The sequence below is a fragment of the Populus trichocarpa genome, chromosome 1, assembly GCF_000002775.5.
Source record: "Populus trichocarpa isolate Nisqually-1 chromosome 1, P.trichocarpa_v4.1, whole genome shotgun sequence".
Taxonomy (NCBI): domain Eukaryota; kingdom Viridiplantae; phylum Streptophyta; class Magnoliopsida; order Malpighiales; family Salicaceae; genus Populus; species Populus trichocarpa.
Genome location: NC_037285.2, coordinates 3,851,196 through 3,874,633, shown reverse-complemented (window position 1 = coordinate 3,874,633; position 23,438 = coordinate 3,851,196). Strand labels below are relative to the sequence as shown.

Sequence of the window (23,438 nt, the reverse complement as noted above, 5' to 3'; positions counted from 1 at the left end):
GGAGTCCACAAATCACAAGTAACATCTCAATCAATCCTATTATTGCAAATGAATTCATTTTTTTTAAAATCCTATTATTGCAAATGAATTCATTTTTTTAATCATTAATTATTAAATATACACACAATAAAAACAAAATAAATAAATAAATAGGAAAGCAAGGTTCATATTCCTTGCCTCACATGCTGCCCTTCCCATTTTAGACTCTGCCTTCCACTGACCAGCCTTACATTTCTGTCTTTGTGCTTCTCTTCATTACTTACTACTGTATCTTGAAAACAAATAAAAACCAAATCTTTATTTACTTCAACAACAACAGTACAATTTTTGTAAAAAAAAATTAAAATGTAAAAAAGAGAGAGGAAAAACCACTCTCTATCTTGTTCTACTCCCTTCTTTTGTTCCTATACAGCTACAAAATAAACATTGATTCACAATTTATTCACCCATTAAAGACCCTCTTGTCTCTTGTTTCAAACTTGTAAAAAAAAAAAAAAAAACCTTGTAGCAGTCATTAGACTTTGATTCCTAACCTCTCCTTGGAGCGCAATATATAAGCTCTCTAGAGTCTACTCTTGTGTTTTCGGTCTTCTTTGACTACTAAAGTATTCTATATTGTTGTGGGAGGTTCGGTTGGATAATGGGGTTTTGCCAGCCACTTTCTTGTATTCCTTTCTTAAAAATCTTTCATCGTTTCTTCTATCAGATTCCCCACTTATGTTCCTTTCTAACACTATAAAGTATCAATCTTTCTTGGGTTCTTTTTAAAACTCTTTTTTTTTCTTCAGACACCCCCCCCCCCCCCACATGCATATTTTTAGGTTTGTCTGATCTGGATTGGATCGCAAGGATCTCTAGAGAGAGAGAGAGAAAGGTGGGGTTTTGGTGAATTAATTTCTTTTGGAGAATCTTGGTTTCTTTGAGGAGAAGAGCAAAGAGAGGAAGAAGCTTAGAAGGAGGTGAGATTTCTTGGCTTCTTGGATATTTTTGTGTGCTATGGGCCCACTACTATATTCTCTGGTCTTGCTTCTTGATAATTGCTGCAAGTTTGATTCTTTTTCGGTTGTTTTCTTGTGCCATCTGAGTGTAACTTGAACTGGTCTATTATGTTCTGGGACAGTTTGCAAGATAAAGCTTATACTGTGCTTGGTGAATAATGATGAACTGGACCTAATTTCTTATGTCAGAAAGTCAGTTGTTTATACCTGCAAATAGTTGATTGTGGTGCTTTTTTTTTTCCTAGGTTCTAATTTGTGGCATTGCTTATCTGTCATCTCTATCGAGTTCTATACTTGGATGATTGAATTGAGGTTTTGAGTTTGTTTATATTATCGACCTGCGTTGATCCTTATATACTCCTGAGGGATGGCGGGCATTGACATTTCTAAATATGCCCATAGTCCTGTGCATAAGGCCATTGCAGCCAAAGATTATGCCACTCTCAGGAAGATATTAGCTGGCCTTCCCCGTCTTTGCAATCCTGCTGAGATTCGGAATGAGGCGATTTCATTGGCTGAGGAAGAGAAGGCTGATGCTATTGCTACTGCAATTGATAGGCGTGATGTACCGAACCGTGACACCCCTCTTCACTTGGCTGTCAAACTGGGTGATGAGACTGCAACCGAGATGCTTATGGTTGCTGGTGCAGATTGGAGTTTGCAGAATGAGCAGGGATGGAGCGCACTCCAAGAAGCTATCTGCAATAGAGAAGAAGGGACTGCAATGATTATTGTCAGGCATTACCAGCCATTGGCATGGGCAAAGTGGTGTAGGAGGTTGCCTCGTTTGGTGGGAACAATGCGAAGGATGAGGGATTTCTACATGGAAATAACATTCCATTTTGAGAGTTCTGTGATACCTTTTATCTCAAGGATTGCTCCTTCAGATACTTACAAAATCTGGAAGAGGGGTGCAAATTTGAGGGCAGATATGACTTTGGCTGGTTTTGATGGTTTTAGGATCCAGCGTTCAGATCAGAGTATTCTTTTCCTTGGTGATGGATCGGAGGACGGGAAAGTCCCTTCTGGGTCGCTTTGCATGATTACTCACAAGGATAAAGAGGTGATGAATGCTTTGGATGGTGCTGGTTCTCTGGCAACTGATGAAGAGGTTCGGCAAGAAGTGGCTGCAATGTCTCAGACTAATATATTCAGGCCAGGGATAGATGTGACCCAAGCAGTTCTTTTGCCACAGCTGACATGGAGGCGGCAGGAGAAAACAGAAATGGTGGGTTCATGGAAGGCAAAGGTCTATGACATGCACAATGTGGTTGTTAGCATCAAATCTAGAAAGGTCCCAGGGGCTATGTCGGACGATGAGTTCTTCTCATCCTGCAATGATAATGAAACAGAAAGTGAGGAGCTCAATGACATTTTGACAGAAGAAGAAAGAAGGCAACTTGAAGTTGCTCTTAAATTGGAGACGTCAGAGCTGAGCTCTGAAAATGGCGATGGGATTATCGCACATCGTCATAGTTGTTATGAGCCCAGGGAGGTTCCTATTGAAGATGCAAATGGTTGTAGAAATGGAGAGACTAAGCAGGAAAAGAAAGGGTGGTTTGGTGGTTGGAGGAAACGGGATTCTAAAGTTGAAGGGCAGAAGAAAATTGTTCCACCAAGAAGTTCTCTTTGTGTGGATGAGAAGGTGAGTGATTTACTAGGGGACTCTCCATCCACAAGTCAGCCTAAACCAGGAAGACATTCTGTGGAGATTGTTTTGAGGGATGAACACCGGAAAGGGAGAGATAGCAGGGCATCTACTTCTGTGAGTTCTGAGAGCAATAATCGTCGCAAGGAAGGAGGCCGTGAGAATGAGTATAAGAAAGGACTAAGACCTACTCTTTGGCTTTCTCCAAACTTCCCGTTGCAAACTGAAGAACTTCTTCCACTGCTTGACATTCTTGCAAACAAGGTTAAGGCAATTCGTCGCTTAAGAGAGCTGCTCACAACTAAACTTCCTATGGGAACCTTTCCAGTTAAGGTATGGTGTTTTCTCTTATATCCAGTTGAATTTGACAATACAAAACTCTTTTAGTACAAGGCGCTCAATAGCTTGCTGTTTAATTTTGTCATCACCCACCACTGCCCTGCTCTTACAATCATATTCTCTTTGATTTCTGTATAAGGTTGTTGTACGATGGCCTTGCTAGATCTATACTATATAACCCCATGATCTATATGGTGCGAATAGGGCTTTCCTTGTCAACTTTCTTAAAATTGAGTGCACTTTATGAATCTATTCAATGATATAAATCATATTGGATAGAAACTTTTCATGTGTTCTCTTATAAATGATGCATGAGGCTTTTGTCTTGCTAAGGTCTTGACTTAGGTTTTTGAAGCAACTTTACCTAATTTGAGTCTAATGCATCTCCAGCCCCTGGGAGTTCTGTTGAGCGAAGGTCATAAAATCACGATGCAGTGCAGTTATGTCATATGTGTAGTTAGAATTTCAATATTAGAGCAGAATTAATCCTATACAATGCTTGCCTTGTAACAGAGGACAACTTCTGAGCACATTCTTCATTGAGGGTGTGTTTGGCATTGCATTTCCAAGAACTTGATTTCCATCTAAACCATAGTTTAAAAAATAGCAAATTGTTTCTTTCTCAAAATCATGGTTTTCAGTGTCTTTGGCATTCCAACACCATGGCTTCAAAAAAACAACCAACAAAATTTGATTTTTGGCTTCAAGCATTCCTTTTCTTAACTCTTATGACAATCTCAATCACTCTCTAACTAGTCTTCAAATGTGTGACAGCTATTGACTTACAGTTATTGACGGAGGACCCAAAAAAGATTTAGATATTCTTGTATTGGAAACGTAATTACTATAAAACCATCTAAAATCCTTTGTGGGTCCTTCACTAGCCCTTTAAGGAAAAAGTTCGACAACTGCACCCAGCAACACCTTTTACCCTGCTATCCTTTGGCATCTTTTTAATATCCGGGCCAGCGTAAAGTGTAAATATCTTGAAAAAAAGAAGAATTGGTCGATAAAACAAACTTCAGTAATTTTTTTAGGTTTTCCAGTTGGTGTACCAAAGTCAAGGAATAGCGTAGCTCATTCCACTTTAGTTACAGCCAGTTATGATGTCTTGGTTTGGTTGTAAGATTACCTGGGGTGACGTTTGGTGTAGCATAATAAATACAGAGTTAGTATAGTACTCTAATGTGTTACATTTGCCATGCTGAAATGACCGTGTAGGATTGATGTTTCTAAACCCCAAATAGTTGCCACAAGAGATTCTCTTCATTAGCCTTTGATTCTGATAAGTTGGCTAGCTCCTTTGTGAGAGGCTAGTTGGCATGATGCACTTAATAAATAATATCCTCTATGTCGTGAATAATCACGATAACATGGAATTGCTTGGCCTTCGTATCCTCAATAAATATTGACTTGGCTTTTGGCTGAAGTTGGTGAAGGATTTGCTCTGGTGAAATGAGGTAAGTTGTTGTGCTGAAATGCACAATGCTTTTTATTATACCAATGTATACCGCCTGAAGAAGAATGAAAGAAGGTGATGATTTTACCTTGAATGATAAATCCCAAGAATCTTCTCTGCTTATTCACGGGATAAGTTTTCAAAGAGTCAAAGGCAGCATTTCTGCAGACTGCGTTATCAGTATCATGATTTGTCGTTTGGTTTTTGCAAATATCTATGTCTTGCGTAGTATCTCCTTATTCCTGGTCTAGCCACATGCTACTTGTTTTTGGATGCAAGGTAGAAGCATAGTTATTAGATCCATCCAGCCCTGTCTTGCTGGTCAAACTAGTAACCCAGTTAACCAGACACTTGGCAATTCTAAGTTTGTGATAGGATCATCTATGAGTGAACTTGACAGAAAAAATAACTCAATTCTGCTGAATTTCTTTTGAATTTGAAAAGTTTCCTGCTGAGCTCAATTTCTAGAAATGCTTCTGGACCAAAATATGACAGAAAAGGATTTTAACCTGGCCTTGTGGAAAGAGAGCATCTAACACTTGCTGTCAGGTGTCCAGCCTTTCTAGATAAAATATCTAAACACTCTGCATAAATATCTGATTATTATGCATATATATTAATATGGATGCTATAAATCCAATTGATCTAGTTTGGCTTCTTGGCCAAGTTTTAACAAATATGAGTTGGTAGATATTTTGTTGGCAGTCCCTTGCACCTAGGTAAAGTTTTGGACTACCTCAGTAACATTCTTTCCTTCCAAATTCACTGACATGCTTTCATTAGATATGGGAAAAATCACTTCAAAATTGATAATGCTGATGATTCTTACGCTGTAGCTTTGTTTACACACACACTTTGGTCTGATTGTTTTGTTAATCTCTGAATATGTTTTCTAAAAACTTTTTGGTTACATCCAGGTTGCTATCCCAGTAGTTCCCACAATCAGGGTACTGGTTACATTTACGAAGTTTGAAGAACTACAGCCATTGGATGAATTTGCAACACCCCCTTCAAGTCCTACAGCTGCATTACGAGAAAGTCCGATGGTTATGCAGTCCTCAACTTCATCTTGGTTTCAGTGGATAAAAGCCCCTTATCAACGCCCTAGCTTGTCTGCTGGTGGCTCTAGCAGTAGGATAGAAAACATTCAGGACCCATTTGCTATTCCTCCAGATTATACTTGGGTTACAGCTGAAGCAAAGAAGAAGAAGATGCAGGAAAAGAACAAATCAAAGAAAGCAAGAAATCATGGTCATTAAAGGCTTGCGTGAGATTGTAACCAATATGTAAAAGAGGTTTTAGCTTGCAAAATGAGCTGCTGATCAGCAGATGCCAAATAGGGAATAGTGTGTTATAAGACCATGATATTGTGATACTGTGAGTAAAAAAAAAAAAAACAAAGGATCCCCAAGTTGGGAGAAAATTTGGTGTATCATTGTGGGGGTTGGGAAGGGAAGAAATATTGTGATTCTTTCTTACGACAATTGCTTGGCTTTTGTTGCATGTAACACGTTAACTCCATTTAGATCAATTTGTTTCAACACCTTTGTATGTGATTGATTTCTTAACTCTTACTGACAAAACCAGCAAGTTTCATTTGTAGCTGCCATCTTTCATTTTATCTACAAGTTTCCGTATCATTTTTTCTTTTAAGTCAATTCTCTGGTCTGCGATGTTGCCCCCAACTCCATCCCTGCCATTCACTGACCAAAACTCCCACCTTACTTGCACACAGTAAGCCTAGTTCAGTGGTGTCTTCTGAACTTTCAAGTTTTCACCTCAAACCAATTAAGAAATCATTAGGTGTTGAGTTAGACATGCGAGTGGGGAATTTCATATCAGCAATGAATAAGAAGTTTGAGGTGTTTATATAATAAGATAAATTTAAAATTCATTATTCTAGACTTTTGTGTTAAAGTGTCTTTTTTATACGTAAGCTCTCCTAGATACCTGTTTAAAAGACTCTCATACGCATCTTATTTATACGTAAGCTCTCTTTGAAGGATCGATTGTTGACCTGCCCCTTGCTAGGGTTGAGTATAAAAAAATCAATTCAAAATTGATCTGGTCAAAACTTTATTAAAACTGGGTTTAACTTTTGAACTTTCTAATTCAAAATGATGTTGTTTAGAATTATTATTTTTTATTGAATCAGATCAATCCACCCAACTCGTGGAGCACACCCTGTATTGAGTTTAATGACTGTGAATACAGGCCAACTTTTCCAGAGAAAAAAAGAAAACGAAAGGACTGATTGGTCTTGGTTTCGTTAGAAATCTATTTCAAAGGTCCCCAATAGTCGTGCAACTTGGGCAAGCGTTACGCAAAGGATTGGACAGAACCACTGCAAAAGAATCCTGGATGGTTTATTTCTTTCTACAGTTTCTGTTTACATGTTTTCTGCCTTCCATGTTATTATAGAAGACTTGAGTTAATTCTATATTAAGACACAGTACAAGAATGTGAATACCGTGAAATGTTCTTGAAGAACTGCATCATCAGGAGATCCATCTGTAATAAGAGAAAGTTATAAATGTTAGAAAAACTGTGGGAAACTTTGGAAAAAATAAAGACAACTGTAAGAATAAGAGGGAAATTATTTTATACGGCCTTTGTTGAGTTAGAGAAAGATAAATTTATTTTATATCTCCATCCATGTTGTGAGACGCTAACTAATAGCAAAAAATTCGAGGAATTTGTCCTGAGAAGGACATTTCTAGTTCCTTGTATGCATTGATTCTCATGAGTTTGCATTCGTTGTTTTTTGACCATGCTGACAATACAATTGTCTTCTAAGTGGTCCTACGAACTATCCTGATTCTCAACCTTTACTTTTCCAACAACCCAATCATTCTGTCCCCAGTCTTTTAAAAAGAATTCAGACACATATCCCACTTATCTTCTGTACGTACAGTACAGATGCCTTGAGATTTTATTTCTCCCCTGGAATTCTTATAGAAATGAAGTTGTTATATAGATCATTAGGTACTCCCAGCGTTTTGTTTGAAGAAAGACCCTCATGGACTAACCATTTATACCTGCAACCTGCTCTGTCAACATATATAGAAAATCTCAGCAGGCACCCATTTCTCTAATCCTCGAAGAGGTCTAGGATTTAGACCTCTCCTCTGAAACAAAAATGTCAATCGAAGCTTGCACATTGTATGTCCCAAATGAAAAATTATTTGCATATGATGGCTAAAGGAGTTAAATTCATGCTCTGAACATACATTGACAGGTACTGATATTCTACGCCATAACTTGAGCTAACATCATCAGGCTAGTCCAAGAGGTTGACTGAATTGCAATTTCGTGTTAGTCCGGGCCTTCTATGTAGATCCTTTCCCCACAAATCTAGTATTTAGGGTAACTAATGAAGTTTATAGGTTTGAACTTTAGATCTATCCACATGTTGACTATGTTCTGTTTCTCCTGTGATTTTTTTAAAATAATTTAATGGATCTGGACTTGGAGGCGGCTTCCCATTATCTGCCTTGAACACCATTTATTATTGCCAACAGGAGATGCTGGATGTGCACTTATTTTCAAACCAAACCGCCCCAGCCCCTTTCTACCTACGTTGTCCAAACACCTAAGAGTTCTAAGATTAGAAGTCCTAAAAGGCTAGAAACCTTTCCCCTAGCCTCGACACACACACGCACGCACATATATGTATACAAGTTCAACAACTTCACGCGATCATTAAGAACTCTAGCTGAGGTCATGGACTAGATTCTCAGTATATAATGTCATACTGTGCCTTCTGCCATTAAAACTCCCAAGTCTTCGAGGGTCATTGTGCATCTCTTGGGAAGATGCATTGTTGGCTCATGGAAGGCATTGCATGTGATTATATTTTGAGCCATCTTCCACATTTCAACCAAATTGCACTCAACAAGGACATGCACCTAATTGGTTCTTGAGCCATTGATCAAAAGTATAATTAATGATTTTTTATTTTTTTTTCCAAGGGAAGGAGGAACAAGATATATATGATCCTGAAGATACTCCTTGAATCAGTAAAGAGCAATTAAAGAGTGGTACCTATGGATTTCTTGTTCACTGAATTGTACAAACACAAGAGTTCCTTACTCCTTCAAGTTCTCCATCATCAGAGGTGCTGAGACATTATGAAAGAGAAGGAAAATATAGTGAAAGTGCAAGGGGAAAACAAATAATACAGCTGCTTTAACCTTAAAATACATGGCATATATGGATAAATTGAAAATGAAAAAAAAAAAAACACCATGCACTTTATTTTCTAGAAATTGTTCATGCAAGCATGCCCCTACATATCATAATGGTGCCTAAGCCTAAACACTCTTTTAAGTTAGGGACAAAACACCCTTATAACTGTTGAAGATTCTGTTGGCAATAATTTGCTTATCAAAAAAACATGCTGTGGCCAGGGCATTCATCATCTAACACAATCAAAATCCAATCATGCAAATTAAGTATGGTAAGCAGGAGATGGTTAATTTTAATTACCTTGATTCAAATTCAAGAACATGAGCAATATCTGTTCCATGAGCAATATCAGGCCAACTGACTTTTCTCTTTTGATGATCTTTCCTTGCTTGATTTTCCCCAACTATAGCATTAGTAGTTTTCTTGAGAGTACTCTTGAGAGGAGAAGTTTCCAAGAGAGGTCCATTATTAGACCCACTAGCAGTCCTGCTTCTTATATTTCTCCCACCATTGCTCATTTGATGATCTTGTACTGAATCATTATTACTGGCTTCTTCCATGACCACATATTCTCTCTCTTCCGCAAAGGATCCCTTCTTAGTATTGTTGCTCCTGTTGCTTTCTTCACCTTTGTCGTTAATGTTCCTTGAGGGTACATAGCAAGAGCACACTAAAGAAGTGCACCTGTTCTTCCCTGAGGCCGCCAGGAGTACAGTCAGTAAGGTCAAACTTGATATATCTCTCTATATATTGATATACCATGCATATCCAACCAACCTTGTAGCTGTGCCTGTTACCAGTAATGGGCTGGTATCAGAACAAAAAGGAAACAGAAGGAGAGGAAATCAGCCTGTATATAGTAGTGCTAATAGGGTGTGGTTATCACAAAATGATTATGGTTTATTGCTTTGCATCTAAGAAAGTGGGGATATGACAATATATTTTGATTTTTGTAGGTGGGGCTATGTGTGTTGGGTTATGCAGGGTAATTGGGAAAAGATGATTGGATATAGAAGCACAGGTACAATCATGGTGATTGCCTCACCCACCACTTAGACTTGTTTATCCTTCGCCTTTTCTTCCTAGCACTCATCATAGTGTTGTGGTGAATTGGTGTCTTAGGGTAAACCAAGAAAGATGTGGCACATGTTTTTATCTTCTTTTACTTTTGACTGTGTGTGTGTTTGTGGGGATACATTATTCATTGCTGGTTTACAGTTGGAAATGGACATGTAATCTCTTTATTGCATCTCGTGCTGTTTGCTTTTCTTGGCACAAGGCCATGGGGCATGCGACAAGTGAGTGGAGAGGGAAAGCATGGAGAGGACGATCATAAAGAGAGCTGCAAGATCTTCTTTTTGTTTGCAATATTGTAGCTTTCTTGAGGCTTGAGAGGGCTAGCCTGTGCACTGTAAAGATTGATTAAACATCATTTCAGACGCTCCCCCCTCCCTTCTTTACCCTGTTACATGGCTGGATTGCATGAACAGGGATGAGCGAACTACTTCCTTGTCATCGCAAGTGCTGTTATCATTTGGAAGGGGGCACGGAATCTTGGATTAGCTAATACTAATAGCCATGATGTGCGCTTGATAATTATGGTACAATATTGGTTTTGTCGTCTCGGAGTAGTAGGGCACATTTCTTTGTTTGTATCAGGCAATAAATCCAGCGCGTTCACATCCCCACCAGGAGGAAGAAGCTGTGATTTGTAATGCAGTAGCAGTATCACCATTTAAACCTTCGTTGCAGTTGTTGTGGCTGGCGGCCGATTCGACCCGAGCCGTGACAGAGTCCTTACACCGGATTATGATTTTTTTTATCTTGATATAAATGATTTTTTTTTAACTAAATCAATAACAGTAAACTTAGTTTCGATGGGCCTATGCTCTGTCGCACATAACAACAAAATATCCCAATGCATTAGTTGAAAAATATAAAAATAAACAAACAAACAAAATAAATTATTAATGATTAGAATTGGACTTGAGGTCAAATTTTTTAACATAGATGTCATTTCTTTGACTAACTAAATTAAGTTGCCGTGTTTAGTTATTAAATTTGACCCACTGATACTTTGCCGCAGGGTTTAGGAAGTTAATCCCAGTCAATATCTTTATTTTTTAAAAAAAGAAAAAGACAAAATCGTGATATTTAGGTATTTTTTTTAAAAATCAATTCAATTTTTTATTAGATTAACTAAAATGCTAACTAACTCATCGACTAAAATATATATTTTTTAATTTTTAATTTTATTTCAGCATATTAAAAATATAAAAAAATATTAATTTAATATTTTTTAAAAAACAAACATATTTAAAAAAATACTTAATGCATCTCAAATAGGTAGTAAACTAGGTGGAATTTAATTATTAAAAAAAAAAAAAAAGAAGAAGAGAGGCGGCTTTGATGTATTAGCTCGAAAAACGCATTCCTTGAATACATAAAACAACTGCCATTGTTTCTACAATTATTTACAGCAGCTGCCCATGCTTGGTGTTTGGGTAACTTAGCCCATATCTAGTCCTTTAATCTCATCTTTCGTTAAGTTAAACGAAGCCCAACCTGGCCCTTATAGCAAAGACCAGCTCCGTCCAGCCCATATCACTCTTTGTTTTCTTGCCTCCCCTGACTCTCTCCCTCCCTCTCGCTCTCTCTCTCTCTCTAAATTCACAATCACTGAAATTCTGCAGTCGCAAGAATGAACAGGTATCCATGTCAAGTAACTTTTATGAAACTCTTATTTATTTGATTTAATTAATTTTTTTAACTCGTTATTATTATTACTAAGTAAATTCTCTTTTCCCTTTTTTTAAAACATTCAACAAATGACAGGGTGATTGCAAGGAAAGTTGTTCCTGCTAATAATCAAATATTCAAACTTTCAAGGAAGAAATTTTTCAGTGATGAAGCTGCAAAAGCATCTACTTCTGCTGCTTCTTCCCAATCTAATCAGGTAATGGTTTCCTTTCTTATTAATTGTATCATGTGTGTTTTTCATGTGTTATGCATTGAAGGGTCTTTTTTTACTAGAATTCTTGCTCTTCCAGTCTTATTTTTCCAAAAATTAGTTTTATATCTCTATGAAGGTTAATGGGTTCTTGTAAAGTTTTAATCTTTGTGGTACAATATTGGATTTGATTGTTTTGGTTTTGGTGTGGTAGGAGAGTGATGGCAACCTGAGTTTTACTGGCAATGTTCAGCCATATGACATTGCTATTGTTGGGGGAGGCATGGTTGGCATGGCCCTAGCTTGTTCCTTGGGTAGGTTTTTTTTCCCTCTCATTTGCACTAGTCTACTATTATGTTGTCACTGCTCCATTTATTCTTCTATGCTTGGCAATTGGGGGTTGGATTTAAACAAACAAGATCAAATGGAAAATATTGGAGCTTGCCTGTCAATGGCTTTTGATACTGTATGTTCTTGTAGTATAAATGACTCAATTCTCATTGATGCATTATGTTTTGTATGCATCAAGTTATTAACTTTGTTACTTGCAGCAACCACGCCATTGACGAAGCATCTGAGTGTTGCCATCATTGATAGCAGTCCTGCTTTGGCCAATAAACCATGCATAAAGAGAGAAGACCCACCTGATCCAAGGGTCAGTACAGTCACACCTGCAACTATATCTTTTTTCAAAGGTATCATGATAAATGCACGCAATTCCTCTTGTACGGTATATGTGTATCTCCTGTGTTTTTTGTTAATAACTCACTGTGAAGTTACAGAAACCTCAAGACTGATTTCTCTGTGCTTATATAGTGTAACTGCTTTAGAATAAACTTGTGTTATGAAATTAAAAACACACCTGATTTTACCAAGACAATAATTTGTTTCCTAGAAGACTTGCCATCGTAATTGGTTTCTTGAAAGTACCACAACGAGAGACTGCTGATGTTTAACATACTTTTTGGCTACAGACACTAGACATAATCTTTGTATTGTCATTGATGGTTTTGCAGATACTGGTGCCTGGCAATATGTTCAACAACATCGACATGCTTATTTTGATAAGATGCAGGTGATGACTGTTTTATTTACTTTTCTTTTATGCACTTCTAAGTTTCACATGGTTGACATAGTCTGTTTCAAATCTGGAATTACCTTGAATTACTACCATTGCTGATGCATTTTAAGTTTTTTCGACTTGTGAATTTGATGCATTCTGGCACACATATGAAGTTTCTGTTTGGCATCTGGAACTAAATAGAAACTTCGTTACAAGGCTTGAGAATTTTTAATAACCGAATTTGGTTCACATTAGAATGATTTATGATTACTGTTGTGCTGCTATCTCTTCTTATCATATTTTTTATTCTTTTTTGCAGCTACATAGAAAGAGCTGTCTTTTAAATTGCTTGATTTTGCCCTCTGCAATGAAATATATACTGTACTGTCACATAACATATGATGCCATCAGTTGCCTGCCACTTCTTGATTTTCTGTAGGTTTGGGATTACACTGGCTTAGGATATACAAAATATGATGCAAGAGATGTAGACAAAGAAGTTTTAGGGTAAGCCACATGTAGAAGTGAAAATATCATATTGTGATCCTGCTGTTAGATATTGCAGAAGATGCTGATTTTGGACTCATCATGATGCAGGTGTGTGGTGGAGAATAAGGTGCTCCACAGTTCTCTGTTATCACGAATTGAGGTATTCTTTACACCAAACTGTTTATCTTCATACATAACAGGAAATCTAAATCTGTTGATGCTATATGCGATACCTAATTGGAACTTTAAATTTGTTGATGGTATACGTTATCTTATGCATAGATTCTATTACCATTATGGAGATTCTAGTGGGAATCTATATGGGCCTATTGTATATTTTATTTTCTGAGGAATATCACCTATTTTTCGCTACTTCTTTTGAATAACTGAATGTAATTATACTCTTTCCATCAATAATTAAAATATAAACATGTATTGTGTTCCTATAGGTGCAGGTCTTACTCAAACACTGGATATGTCCAGTTTCATCTCTCTTTTGTGGAAACTCTCAGGCTTTATCTATTACTTCATTTTCTTTATGTGTTGCATTTGTGATGTGGAATAGCCTTTGAGGTCCTTGTCCCCTGACTGAACACATCCATTCCTTAAGAGAGATATTTCTTTCTTCATATCAGTTCCCTTGGCATTTCCAGGGTGAATTATCTGATAACCGTGTGAGATAATAATCTAGGTAATGCATCTTGTTCTTGTGCATGTCTTCTTGGTTCTGTTATGCTGTATGTAATCTCTCGATGGACATTAAGGGATACAAGTTTTTCTTGTTCGTGTATCAATAACAAAATCAATTGTTTTTCCACGAGGAAAAAAATGCTCTCTATTGTGATTTCTGATACTAAAAAGTTAAACGTACAGGACACAGATTTCCAAAAGAAAATATACCATTCTAGATTAACTTCAATGTCTCTAAATCCAAGCTCGTCATCCATAGTGGTGGACAGTACAGCCTCAACAGAAGCATCATATGCCAGGGGACGTTTAGCGAAGCTGGAACTTAGTGATGGCAACAGCCTGTATGCAAAGTTGGTGGTAATTTAACGTGCACTGATGAAGCTATGTTATGCCTTTAAAATATATTAGAATGAAAGATTTGCAATTTCATTTTAGAGGAGCCACTATAAAATGTTTATCATGAATATCATATCAATCAGTGTCGAGTTATGTTGCATTCATCATAGGTTGGATCTGATGGTGGGAAGTCACAAGTCCGGGAGCTTGCAGGATTTAAAACAACTGGGTGGAAATACTCGCAGAATGCGGTAATATGCACTGTAGAACATTCAGTAGAAAATTATAGTGCATGGCAGCGGTTTCTACCAGCAGGTCCAATTGCACTTCTGCCAATTGGAGACAAATTCAGCAATATTGTTTGGACCATGAACCCAGAGGAGTCATCTGATTTTAAATCAATGAAAGAGGATGATTTTGTGAAAGCTGTAAATCATGCTCTGGATTATGGATATGGTCCTCATCATAAGTCAAGTCTACCGGGTAGTGCAGGCATGTTTTCATGGCTCGGAGGAAATGTGACAATATTTGCTAATGAGTCTTTTGAAATTCCACCAAAAGTGGTCAAGTTGGCATCTGAGAGGATGGCATTTCCATTGTCTTTAATGCATGCAAATGAATATGCATCAAAGCGTGTTGTTCTGATTGGTGATGCAGCACACACAGTTCATCCTTTAGCTGGCCAGGGAGTTAATTTGGGTTTTGGAGATGCATTTGCTCTTTCAAGAATCATTGCTGAAGGAATTGCTGTGGGCATGGACATTGGGGAGGTATGTCATCTTCTGAGTTTCTTAATTATACTTGGAGTAGATTATTTATCACCATACACTTGCTTATATTCTTCAATAATCTACAGTGTTGAAATATCCATTGCCTTAAATATCATGTCAAACAACTGATGTAATAAAAATTGGATCACTTTTCCTTGTGGCTTGTTTTTTATTTTCAGGGTATTTGGCCATAATTACATTCCATATTTTGCATTTTTACCCTTGCCTTGGCAGTTAGTTCTTAGTGACTTTTTTACGGATTACATTGGATTAGTTTTATCATCTGAGTTTCTAGCTAGTGATGATGCATATCCTGATGGAGCCCATGTTGCATTTGTTGATCATTCTACATGATGAGAAAAATTGTCGCTAGTAATCAACTTGGATACAAACATAAATGATTTCTTTGTGGGTATTATTTCTAACAGACTTTGTGCTTTATCTAAAAACAATTCTGTCAAAATACTATGGTGGATTGGTCCATGACACTCAAGGAAAGAAAATCTGTCATGGCAGATTTGTACTTTCCCACGAAAACTATTTAGTGCCTTATCTAAGCTATGGCATTAATAATAAAAAAATGATTGAGCTGCTCATTTCTTGAAGAAAAAGTATATTAGAAAGAAGTAAATCGACCCAAGAAATCCTCTTTGCAATCTGTCAAAAATGCCAGGCATGCATGCATTTTACAGAATTGAGCACTCTAATATCCTACTTTTAAACATGCGTCTGTTGGATGGACAACATCACTTTCCTAACAAATCAGTTATTTAATATATATAGGCATCAAAGGTTGTGGTGGTACGTCAAGTTTTGGCCTAATTGTCTTGCATGATGGTATACATATTAATTGGTAATAATTGCTGAAGTAAAATTGATTTGCTTTATGCAGGTATCGTTGTTGAAAAAATATGAAGCAGAGAGAAAACTGGCAAACATGACTATGATGGCTATTCTAGATGGCTTTCAGAAGGCATACTCCGTTGATTTTGGCCCTCTAAATATACTACGTGCTGCAGCATTTCATGGGGCACACTTTATTTCGCCACTCAAGAGGAGTATCATTTCGTATGCCTCGGGAGAGCAAAGACTACCACTTTTTTCTTGAGCCAGCCATACAACATCACGAATCAGACTCAAATTCAAATTTCCAGATTTTGTATGACGCAATAAATTGTAATTTTCTCCACACTACATGCACTGCTAACTCGCTAATATCCAAAAAGAAATAGAATAAGTGTTCTACCCTTTTTCTTCAAGTGGATATTTGCTTGTATGTCCACTTGAACCCGGATGGTAAATACTAAAGCCTGCCTTGTAAATGATGGGACTCTGCTAGTATTGCCGGAAGCTTGCGTTTCTTGTAAAATGCTTGGGCTGCTGATTGTCGTACTTCTTACTAAAACTAGTTCAAGAAGATTTGATTATCATGTATGTTTTGGTAGGCTATTTATTTAGCTTAGTTGAGAACATAAGCTGGTATGCCCTGGGTGCTGCTGCTGCACAATCGTGGCCAATCTTGTTGATACCCTGAATCCTAATCAACAAGTATATCATCATAATTTGTATAGTGCTAGTCAATATCCACAAAGAACTGCTTGGATTATTGCTCTGCATCCTTGTTCAAGTAGATTTGCTTATATATATATATATATATATATATATATATATATATATATATATATATATATAGACACACACACACACATATCCTCTTGAGCCAAGATGGTACATACCAAAAGCTGCAACAGATGACTTTCCAAGAGAATACATGCTCTGTTAATATTGGCCAGAATTTGCGCGGGAGATTTTATGTCCAAGATTTGATCCTGATGATGTGAATATTTTGGTTGACTATTTTTTTTTTGGTCTTTATGTCAAACTTAATCAATAAAATCTGATACCTCTCATTGTTCATTACACGATACTGGTCTGATCCATTTTGAACTAATGTTTCACTGATTTTCTCAAAATATTCAATGTGGACTATTATGGGAATCACTGCTAACTTGGCAGGGAATAATGGAGGAATCAATTCGGATTTAACATCAGGCTGTACTTGCCATGGGAATTACTGGCGAACCTGACACTGTATAATGGTGGAAATTCAAAATCCATTCTTATTCAGATTCCTGCACGGAGCATTTGGCAACCTTACAGGCCACTAAGATTTCAACTTTACTTTCAAAGCCAGCATCATGAAGATATGTATCACAACGAAACTGTGAGCGAGTAATCTGGCAAATAAATGGCACAAGTCATGTTTAAATTGTCAGAGCAGGGAGTGAAAATGGGAGCTCAAGAACTCAAATGATATAGAAATATACCAAAGAGTGAGGGTTTCAATCAACCAAAGCACCTCAGCAAAATTCAATTGCAGAAGCCAGAATTCAGCCGCCACAGTGAAAAATGAAGTAGAATGCCTTTGTGGTTTAGGATCATGTATTTTCCTCAGATGTACATTGCACATGCTGTGCAAACAAATTCAAATGCTGTAGAAAGGGGATCATGTATTTTCCTCAGATTGTACATTGCACTCATTTCCGCAGGACTATCCAAATCTAAGCATGAAATCACTAACAAGCTGACTGATCATCAGAACAGGAACATCAAAATCTAATACTAGAATTTCTTCCACTTCTGTCCTTTCCTTCTACAATTAAGCCAATTAACACTAGCCTGTCAGCTTGAAATGCTAACAATATTCATTTTATCCTCATAGCATTGCTAGCTACTCCGAGACTTTATTCATAGAGTTCATGATCTCTACAACAAAGAACAATGCAAGAAAAAAGCAACTCGGATCAAACCAATTAGACTCAGAAAGTTCATCACCGGAAGACAGCAGCGAGCTTTTCAAGAGTCAGTGGCTTTATAATGCAGCTGTCGGCGCCTGAGTCCATGAAAGCTAGTCGCTTAAACTCACCAGTAACACCGACAATGCGGCTTTCAACACCCATCCTGCGTAACAGATTTATTGCCTAACAGATGTGGAGCAAAAATGTCAGTATCATAATATAAAGATTACCGACGGTTGCTGCCTTTCACTCTATCAAGTCAGTGGTCATTTGCAGAATTTGTACAAATTTGTAAACCTAATTATTTTCTGACCTATCAACAAAACAAAAAAAAACAGAGATTCTCTCTTTATTACAATTTGATTCTGACAGTAATGGTCTATATATAATGATCAAATATTCAAAGACTCTCTCTTAATTAAGTTCAATGGAAAAAAATACCTCAATTCCATCCATGAAGGGCATCAGGTCATCCATAATAATCATATCAAAGGAAGCCCCAGCAAGATGAAGATAAACAGCTTCTTTTCCATTTTTGGCCACTGAAACATCCATTTGAAGCTTCTTTTGATACCCAAGCAACACCAAGAGCCTCTGGCGGGTTTCTCGAAGATCACGACTGTCATGGACAACAAGTACCGAGAAATTGTTGCTGTCAACATGAAAAAGAACGATAGCAATTGATCTTTAATATACATTTTAAGAAAATAATTCACTAAGCAATATCTCAAGACAATAATTCTCGGAAAAAGGTTTCACACATACCCCTTTGTGTCTACACTTTCAACACTCTGTGTCTTCTGATCATTCAGCCATTGGTTCGCATAAGTAACCAACGATCCCACTTCGAGATCGTTCCTTGTATCACAAATTTCAAGAGTAAGTTTCAAAGTCGTGGCTTCTTCTCGATCTCTATCGATTTCTTCCCTCAGGAAGGGTATATTCTCTAATACATGCAACTCTTGATCCACCTTTGCCATGTAGCGATCCAGTTTTCTAACTAGAAGCTGAATTTGCTGAAGATCAGTATTGTTTCTTGTAAGATAGGACGGAGCCACCATTCCATCCCTCTTTATGAACCATTTATCCTCACTATCTTCTGCTTTGATCTTGAGTTCATCAATCAGCAATTGAATTACTTTTTCAAGAAGTGCTTCAATTTTTGCCTTGGATGACTTGGCATCGGTCAACTTTCCTTCCAAATTTGTGATGCAAGTATCCAGTAGAGAAAACAAAGCCTGAATTTCTTGTTCAGTTTGAGTGCTATCTTCCTCATCTGAAACTTGACTTGTGATCATAGGCTCCGTTGGTGGTGTTATTGGTTCGACAACCATTGATGAATCAATGGTTTGTTCGATTTGAGTGCTATCTTCCTCGTCTGAAACTCGACTTGTCATCATAGGCTCCGTTGATGAATCAATGGTTTCTTGATTTTAAGAGAGAGAGACTGAGAGGATGGCAAGAAAAGTGAATGAGTTGTTGAAGAGAGAGAGAGAGAGAGGCGCCAAAGTTGGTTCTTTTAAACAACTTTTTTTTCCTGTTAGCTAGGACTAGGAGAGAAGTGGTTAAGGTCACATGTTGGTGAGATATTGATTTTGAAGGAGGGCGAGAGAAGGTTAAATATGACTGCCTTCTCACTCTATCAAGTAGATGTTTCTAATGCAGTTCTTCGAGCAAAATTGTAATCTTGAATAAGTTTCTTTCTTATATATATTAAAACAAGGAGAAAAACAAGAAAAAACTCTCTGCAATCGCACTGACATACCTCAATTCCATTCATGATGGGCATTAAATCGTCCATAACAATCATATCAAAACAAGCCCCAGCATGATGAAGATAACAGCTTCTTTTCCATTTTTTGCCACTTGAAAAACGATTGGAAGCTTAGTTTCTGACTCGATCCACATGAAGAGTTCGCGAAGGGTTTCTCGATCATCACAGCCATCATCGACAACAAGCACAGAGTATTTGTTGCTTTAAACATTAAAAAAAAAATCATAGCAATTGATAAGATGGATCCAGAGTAAAAGATTAGCATTGTTCGTCATTAATAAAGATATATCTCAACATAATTCACAGTAAACATACTGTTAAGGTTAATATGCTGTAACTAGTTAAGTTAGGGTGACAGCTATTTAATCTTTAGTTAGATTAAAAGGTGATTAAGATGAACAAATGTAAGGCTGCGATGTGTTGGTTTATTTATGTGTGTGTGTGTGTGTGTGGATGTTCCGGAGATGAACGAGAGAAAGAAAAGAAAACCAGTGGTAAGTTTCTGCAGTGTTTTCATCTCCCCTGCTATTCTGCAGAAAATAGCAGACTGGTTTTGACCACACGCAAGCTAATAACTTAGCCAACACATACCCCTCTGACTCTGAATCTCCACTTTTAACAATCTCCGTCTTATGATTCGGCCATTGATTCACGCAAGCAATCCTTCGTCTTATGTATTTTTTAAATTTTTAATTGTTATTTTTTTAGATGGAATTTTTGTGTAATGACTTTTTTAAAAAATTTATTCTTCAATTAGGGATTAAAAATTTAATGCCAGAAGCCAGTATGCAGCATTCCAAGTCACAATTAAAAGTAGAAGGCCTTAGCAGTTTAGGATCATCAATGTCATTTTCAGATGCTTAAAAGGAATTCAAATGCTGCAGAAACCAAATCCAAACGCTGTAAAAATGGAATCAGCATCGCAGTAAGGTAGTCATTTCTTTCTGCAAATAGCTAAGCATGTCATGATAATCAAACAGCTGAGTGATCAACATCAGCACAAAAACAATGAATACTAATACCAAAAATGTCTGCAACTTTTATCCTTTTCTTTTACAACTAAGCCAATACAACACCTCCCAGCTCTGCTTGAAGTGCAACTATTCATTTATCTCATAGCATAACTAGCTAGTCAGGAGCTTTATCCATAGAGTTCATCTCTACAACTAAGAACCTTCCAAGAAAAGTAAAAGCAGACGGATTAGACTGAGAAACACTTAAAGGTCGAAGTATGAGTCGCTGAGATCAGGGAAGAGATCAGCGACCTTCGCAGGAGTCAGAGGCTTTTCTATGTATTGGTCTATGCCCGCATCAATAAATGCTTGTTTCACGGTGTCATCACCGACACCAACAATGAAGCTGATAACACCCATGCCGAATAGCTGCTTCGTTGCCTAACAAATGAGGAGCAAGTGTCGATATCATAATATTAGTTCAGAGGAACTCAAATTCCATCAAGCAAGCAGATACTTTTAACATTTTTGTGGGTACAATTTGTGCTTCAAAAATAAAACTAAAATGGCCTCAGAATCATGAAGAGGCTACTTTCGAGTTTATTCATCCCCTATCTATTTCATCATGATCAATATCTGATGCGTACATCGCTGCCTTCTCACTCTATCAAGTAGATGTTTCTTATGCAGGTCTTCGTGCAAATTTGTAATCTTGAATAAGTTTCTTTCTGATATAGTAAAACGAGAAAAGAAAAGAAAGAAAAAACTCTCTGCAATCGCGTTGACATACCTCAATTCCATTCATGACGGGCATTAAATCGTCCATAACAATCATATCAAAGGAAGCCCCAGCAAGATGAAGATAAACAGCTTCTTTTCCATTTTTTGCCACTTGAACATCCATTGTAGGCGTCGTTTGTGACTTAAACGACATGAGGAGTTCGCGAAGGCTTTCTCGATCTTCACAGTTATCATCGACAACAAGCACACAGTATTTGATGCTGTAATCATAAAAAAGGAAAAACCATAGCAATTGATAAAGAAATATCTCTAGAAAATTCACAGTAAGAGTTTTCACATGTACCCCTCTGACCTTGAGTCTCCACTTTTATGGCTCTCCGTCTTATGATTCAGCCATTGATTCACGTAAGCAATCCTTCGTCTTACTTCAAGATCCTTCTTTCTATCACTAGATTGAAGAAAAAGTTTTAAAGACTCGGCTCTCACTCGATCTACATTCAGGGCTCTGATTTCTTCCGTCAGGTAGGATGGATCCTCTAATACATTCACCTTCCGATCAATCTCTGCAATGTACCGATCCACTTCTGTAGCTAGAATCTGAGTTTGCTTGTGATCTTTCTGAACCATTGACACACGGTTTCCTGTAAGATCGGAAGGAGCCCCCATTGCATCAGTCTTTGTGAGTCCTCTATCCTCGGTATCTTCTTCTTTCTTGAATTCATCAATCTTTTGCATCAGCAATTGCCTTGCCTTATCAAGATGGTTTCTTCTTGCAGTGCTAGAATGATGAGATTTCCTTGCTTCATTCACTAAAGCTTCAATTTCTGCCTTGAAGGACTCGGCAGAAGTGATCTTTTTTATTAAATTTGTGACCCTGCCGTTCAGTTGCACGAGTAAAGTCTTGATTTCAAGATTAATTTGAGTGTTATCTTGACTTGTCATTGATGTTCTTGGTGGTTTTTCCAGCATCGATGAATTAATGGTTTCTTGGTTTTGAGACGGAGAATCAGAAAGAAAAGTGAGAGGCTTGTTGTTTCTGTTAGCTAGGAGAGAACGTCAGAACAATAGCTATTATACTGTAATAAGAAACCTTTCTTTTCTCTATTTATCTGACACCTAAACTTCAATTGTGTATATATAGAGAGAGCGGGAGAAGTGGTTAAGTTCACATGAAGGTGAATGGCTAATTAAGAAGCTGAACAAAAACACGAAAACCAGTGCATTCTAACCATTTCTACCACTTCTGGACTCCTTTCCCTTTACTAAGCCAATTGCAAGCAACACTTCTTTCTTCAGCTTGAAGCGCAAAGATTAGTTTGTGCAACTATTTGTTTATCTTCTTAGCATAACTAGCAACTCAAAAACCCTATTCATAGAGTTCATCTCTACATCGAAGGACCGTGGAAAACGATTAGCACAGACCACTCTCCAGCTCATGATGGTGTATCGATCCTTCTTTGCTTGTTTGGGATCAGGGAGGACAGCAGTGATCCCTGTAGGACTCAGCGGCTTTTGAATGCCATTGTTGATCAGACTCAGAAGTGACGCCTACAATCTGACTCTTAACACCCATCTTGCATAATTGCTCAGTTGTCTAACATATATATGCAGGAGCAATTGTCAGTATCGTAATGTATATCAGAACATTGATTGAGAGTTGAAGTGTTCATACGCCTACAATCATGAAGGATCAACTTTATTCAGCTCCTATCTGTTTCATCATGCTCAAGATCAGATACAGACTGACGGTGATTATGAGTTATCGAGAAAAGAGAATAAATAAGAAACTTAAAAATCAGCTATAATTGATTGAGTTTACTTATGGAAGATGTTGAGGTTGGGAAACGGTGACAGGTGACCAATGATAAATGGCGGGTGTTGTCAAACACAGAGCCTATAACCAGGATTTTGGCAGGAAAGCTAGTTTCGCTGGGCCAACCAAGTGAGACGTGTTCTTGAAAAAGGTTACTAATATCATGCAATAACTTTCAAAAAAACTTTTTTGGAATATTCCACGAAAAGGAAGTTCATATGGCCCAGTTAGACCCAACTGACTGAATCTGTTAATTTTTATTTTTTCTGCAGCCAGAGTATTGGCTGGAAACATAGTTTCATTCGCTAATTAAAGCAAGGGAGACTTGTAATTGATTATTCAAATAATAAGTTTTATTGTATGAAAATATAAGTCTTGTTATATTTATCATCCTATTGCTTTATTGACATCCGTCAATAGCTAGTTACC

At 37.4% G+C, this 23,438-nt stretch overlaps 4 protein-coding genes and 2 long non-coding RNA genes across 7 annotated transcripts; 3 read left to right on the top strand and 3 right to left on the bottom strand.

Annotated features, from left to right (window-relative positions):
* Positions 1 to 233: 233 nt before the first annotated feature.
* On the top strand, positions 234 to 5,987 carry LOC7496074 (uncharacterized). The gene is made up of 3 exons (XM_002299244.4): positions 234 to 959; positions 1,244 to 2,979; positions 5,362 to 5,987. Exons 2-3 carry the CDS (start codon positions 1,366 to 1,368, stop codon positions 5,701 to 5,703), a joined length of 1,956 nt encoding a protein of 651 aa, XP_002299280.3. The 5' UTR covers positions 234 to 959; positions 1,244 to 1,365; the 3' UTR covers positions 5,704 to 5,987.
* Positions 5,988 to 6,789: 802 nt separating this feature from the next.
* Positions 6,790 to 10,156, bottom strand: LOC7460518 (uncharacterized). The gene is made up of 3 exons (XR_002984566.2): positions 8,933 to 10,156; positions 8,489 to 8,564; positions 6,790 to 6,955 (listed from the first exon to the last, which is right to left on the bottom strand). It is a non-coding gene; the product is annotated as an uncharacterized LOC7460518 (long non-coding RNA).
* Positions 10,157 to 11,144: 988 nt separating this feature from the next.
* On the top strand, positions 11,145 to 16,357 carry LOC7496073 (uncharacterized). Its single transcript, XM_002299243.4, has 10 exons — positions 11,145 to 11,341; positions 11,468 to 11,588; positions 11,797 to 11,896; positions 12,134 to 12,277; positions 12,599 to 12,657; positions 13,085 to 13,152; positions 13,243 to 13,294; positions 14,008 to 14,181; positions 14,331 to 14,930; positions 15,823 to 16,357. The coding sequence occupies exons 1-10, from the start codon at positions 11,334 to 11,336 to the stop codon at positions 16,036 to 16,038; spliced, it is 1,542 nt and encodes a 513-aa protein (XP_002299279.2). The 5' UTR covers positions 11,145 to 11,333; the 3' UTR covers positions 16,039 to 16,357.
* A 913-nt stretch (positions 16,358 to 17,270) lies between these two features.
* LOC7496072 (uncharacterized) lies at positions 17,271 to 19,883 on the bottom strand. 2 transcript variants are annotated; one of them, XM_052450063.1, is made up of 5 exons: positions 19,494 to 19,883; positions 18,494 to 19,175; positions 18,170 to 18,380; positions 17,766 to 17,911; positions 17,271 to 17,422 (listed from the first exon to the last, which is right to left on the bottom strand). In XM_052450063.1, the coding sequence occupies exons 2-5, from the start codon at positions 19,126 to 19,128 to the stop codon at positions 17,416 to 17,418; spliced, it is 999 nt and encodes a 332-aa protein (XP_052306023.1). In that variant the 5' UTR covers positions 19,129 to 19,175; positions 19,494 to 19,883; the 3' UTR covers positions 17,271 to 17,415. The 2 variants fall into 2 exon arrangements, with proteins under 2 accessions (XP_052306023.1, XP_052306024.1); XM_052450064.1 differs by having other exon boundaries at positions 18,170 to 18,347; positions 18,494 to 19,883.
* Positions 19,884 to 20,518: 635 nt separating this feature from the next.
* On the bottom strand, positions 20,519 to 22,165 carry LOC7496071 (uncharacterized). The gene is made up of 3 exons (XM_024610401.2): positions 21,549 to 22,165; positions 21,246 to 21,456; positions 20,519 to 20,896 (listed from the first exon to the last, which is right to left on the bottom strand). Exons 1-3 carry the CDS (start codon positions 22,163 to 22,165, stop codon positions 20,720 to 20,722), a joined length of 1,005 nt encoding a protein of 334 aa, XP_024466169.2. The 3' UTR covers positions 20,519 to 20,719.
* Positions 21,726 to 23,263, top strand: LOC127904914 (uncharacterized). Its single transcript, XR_008058343.1, has 2 exons — positions 21,726 to 21,875; positions 21,973 to 23,263. It is a non-coding gene; the product is annotated as an uncharacterized LOC127904914 (long non-coding RNA).
* Positions 23,264 to 23,438: the final 175 nt, after the last annotated feature.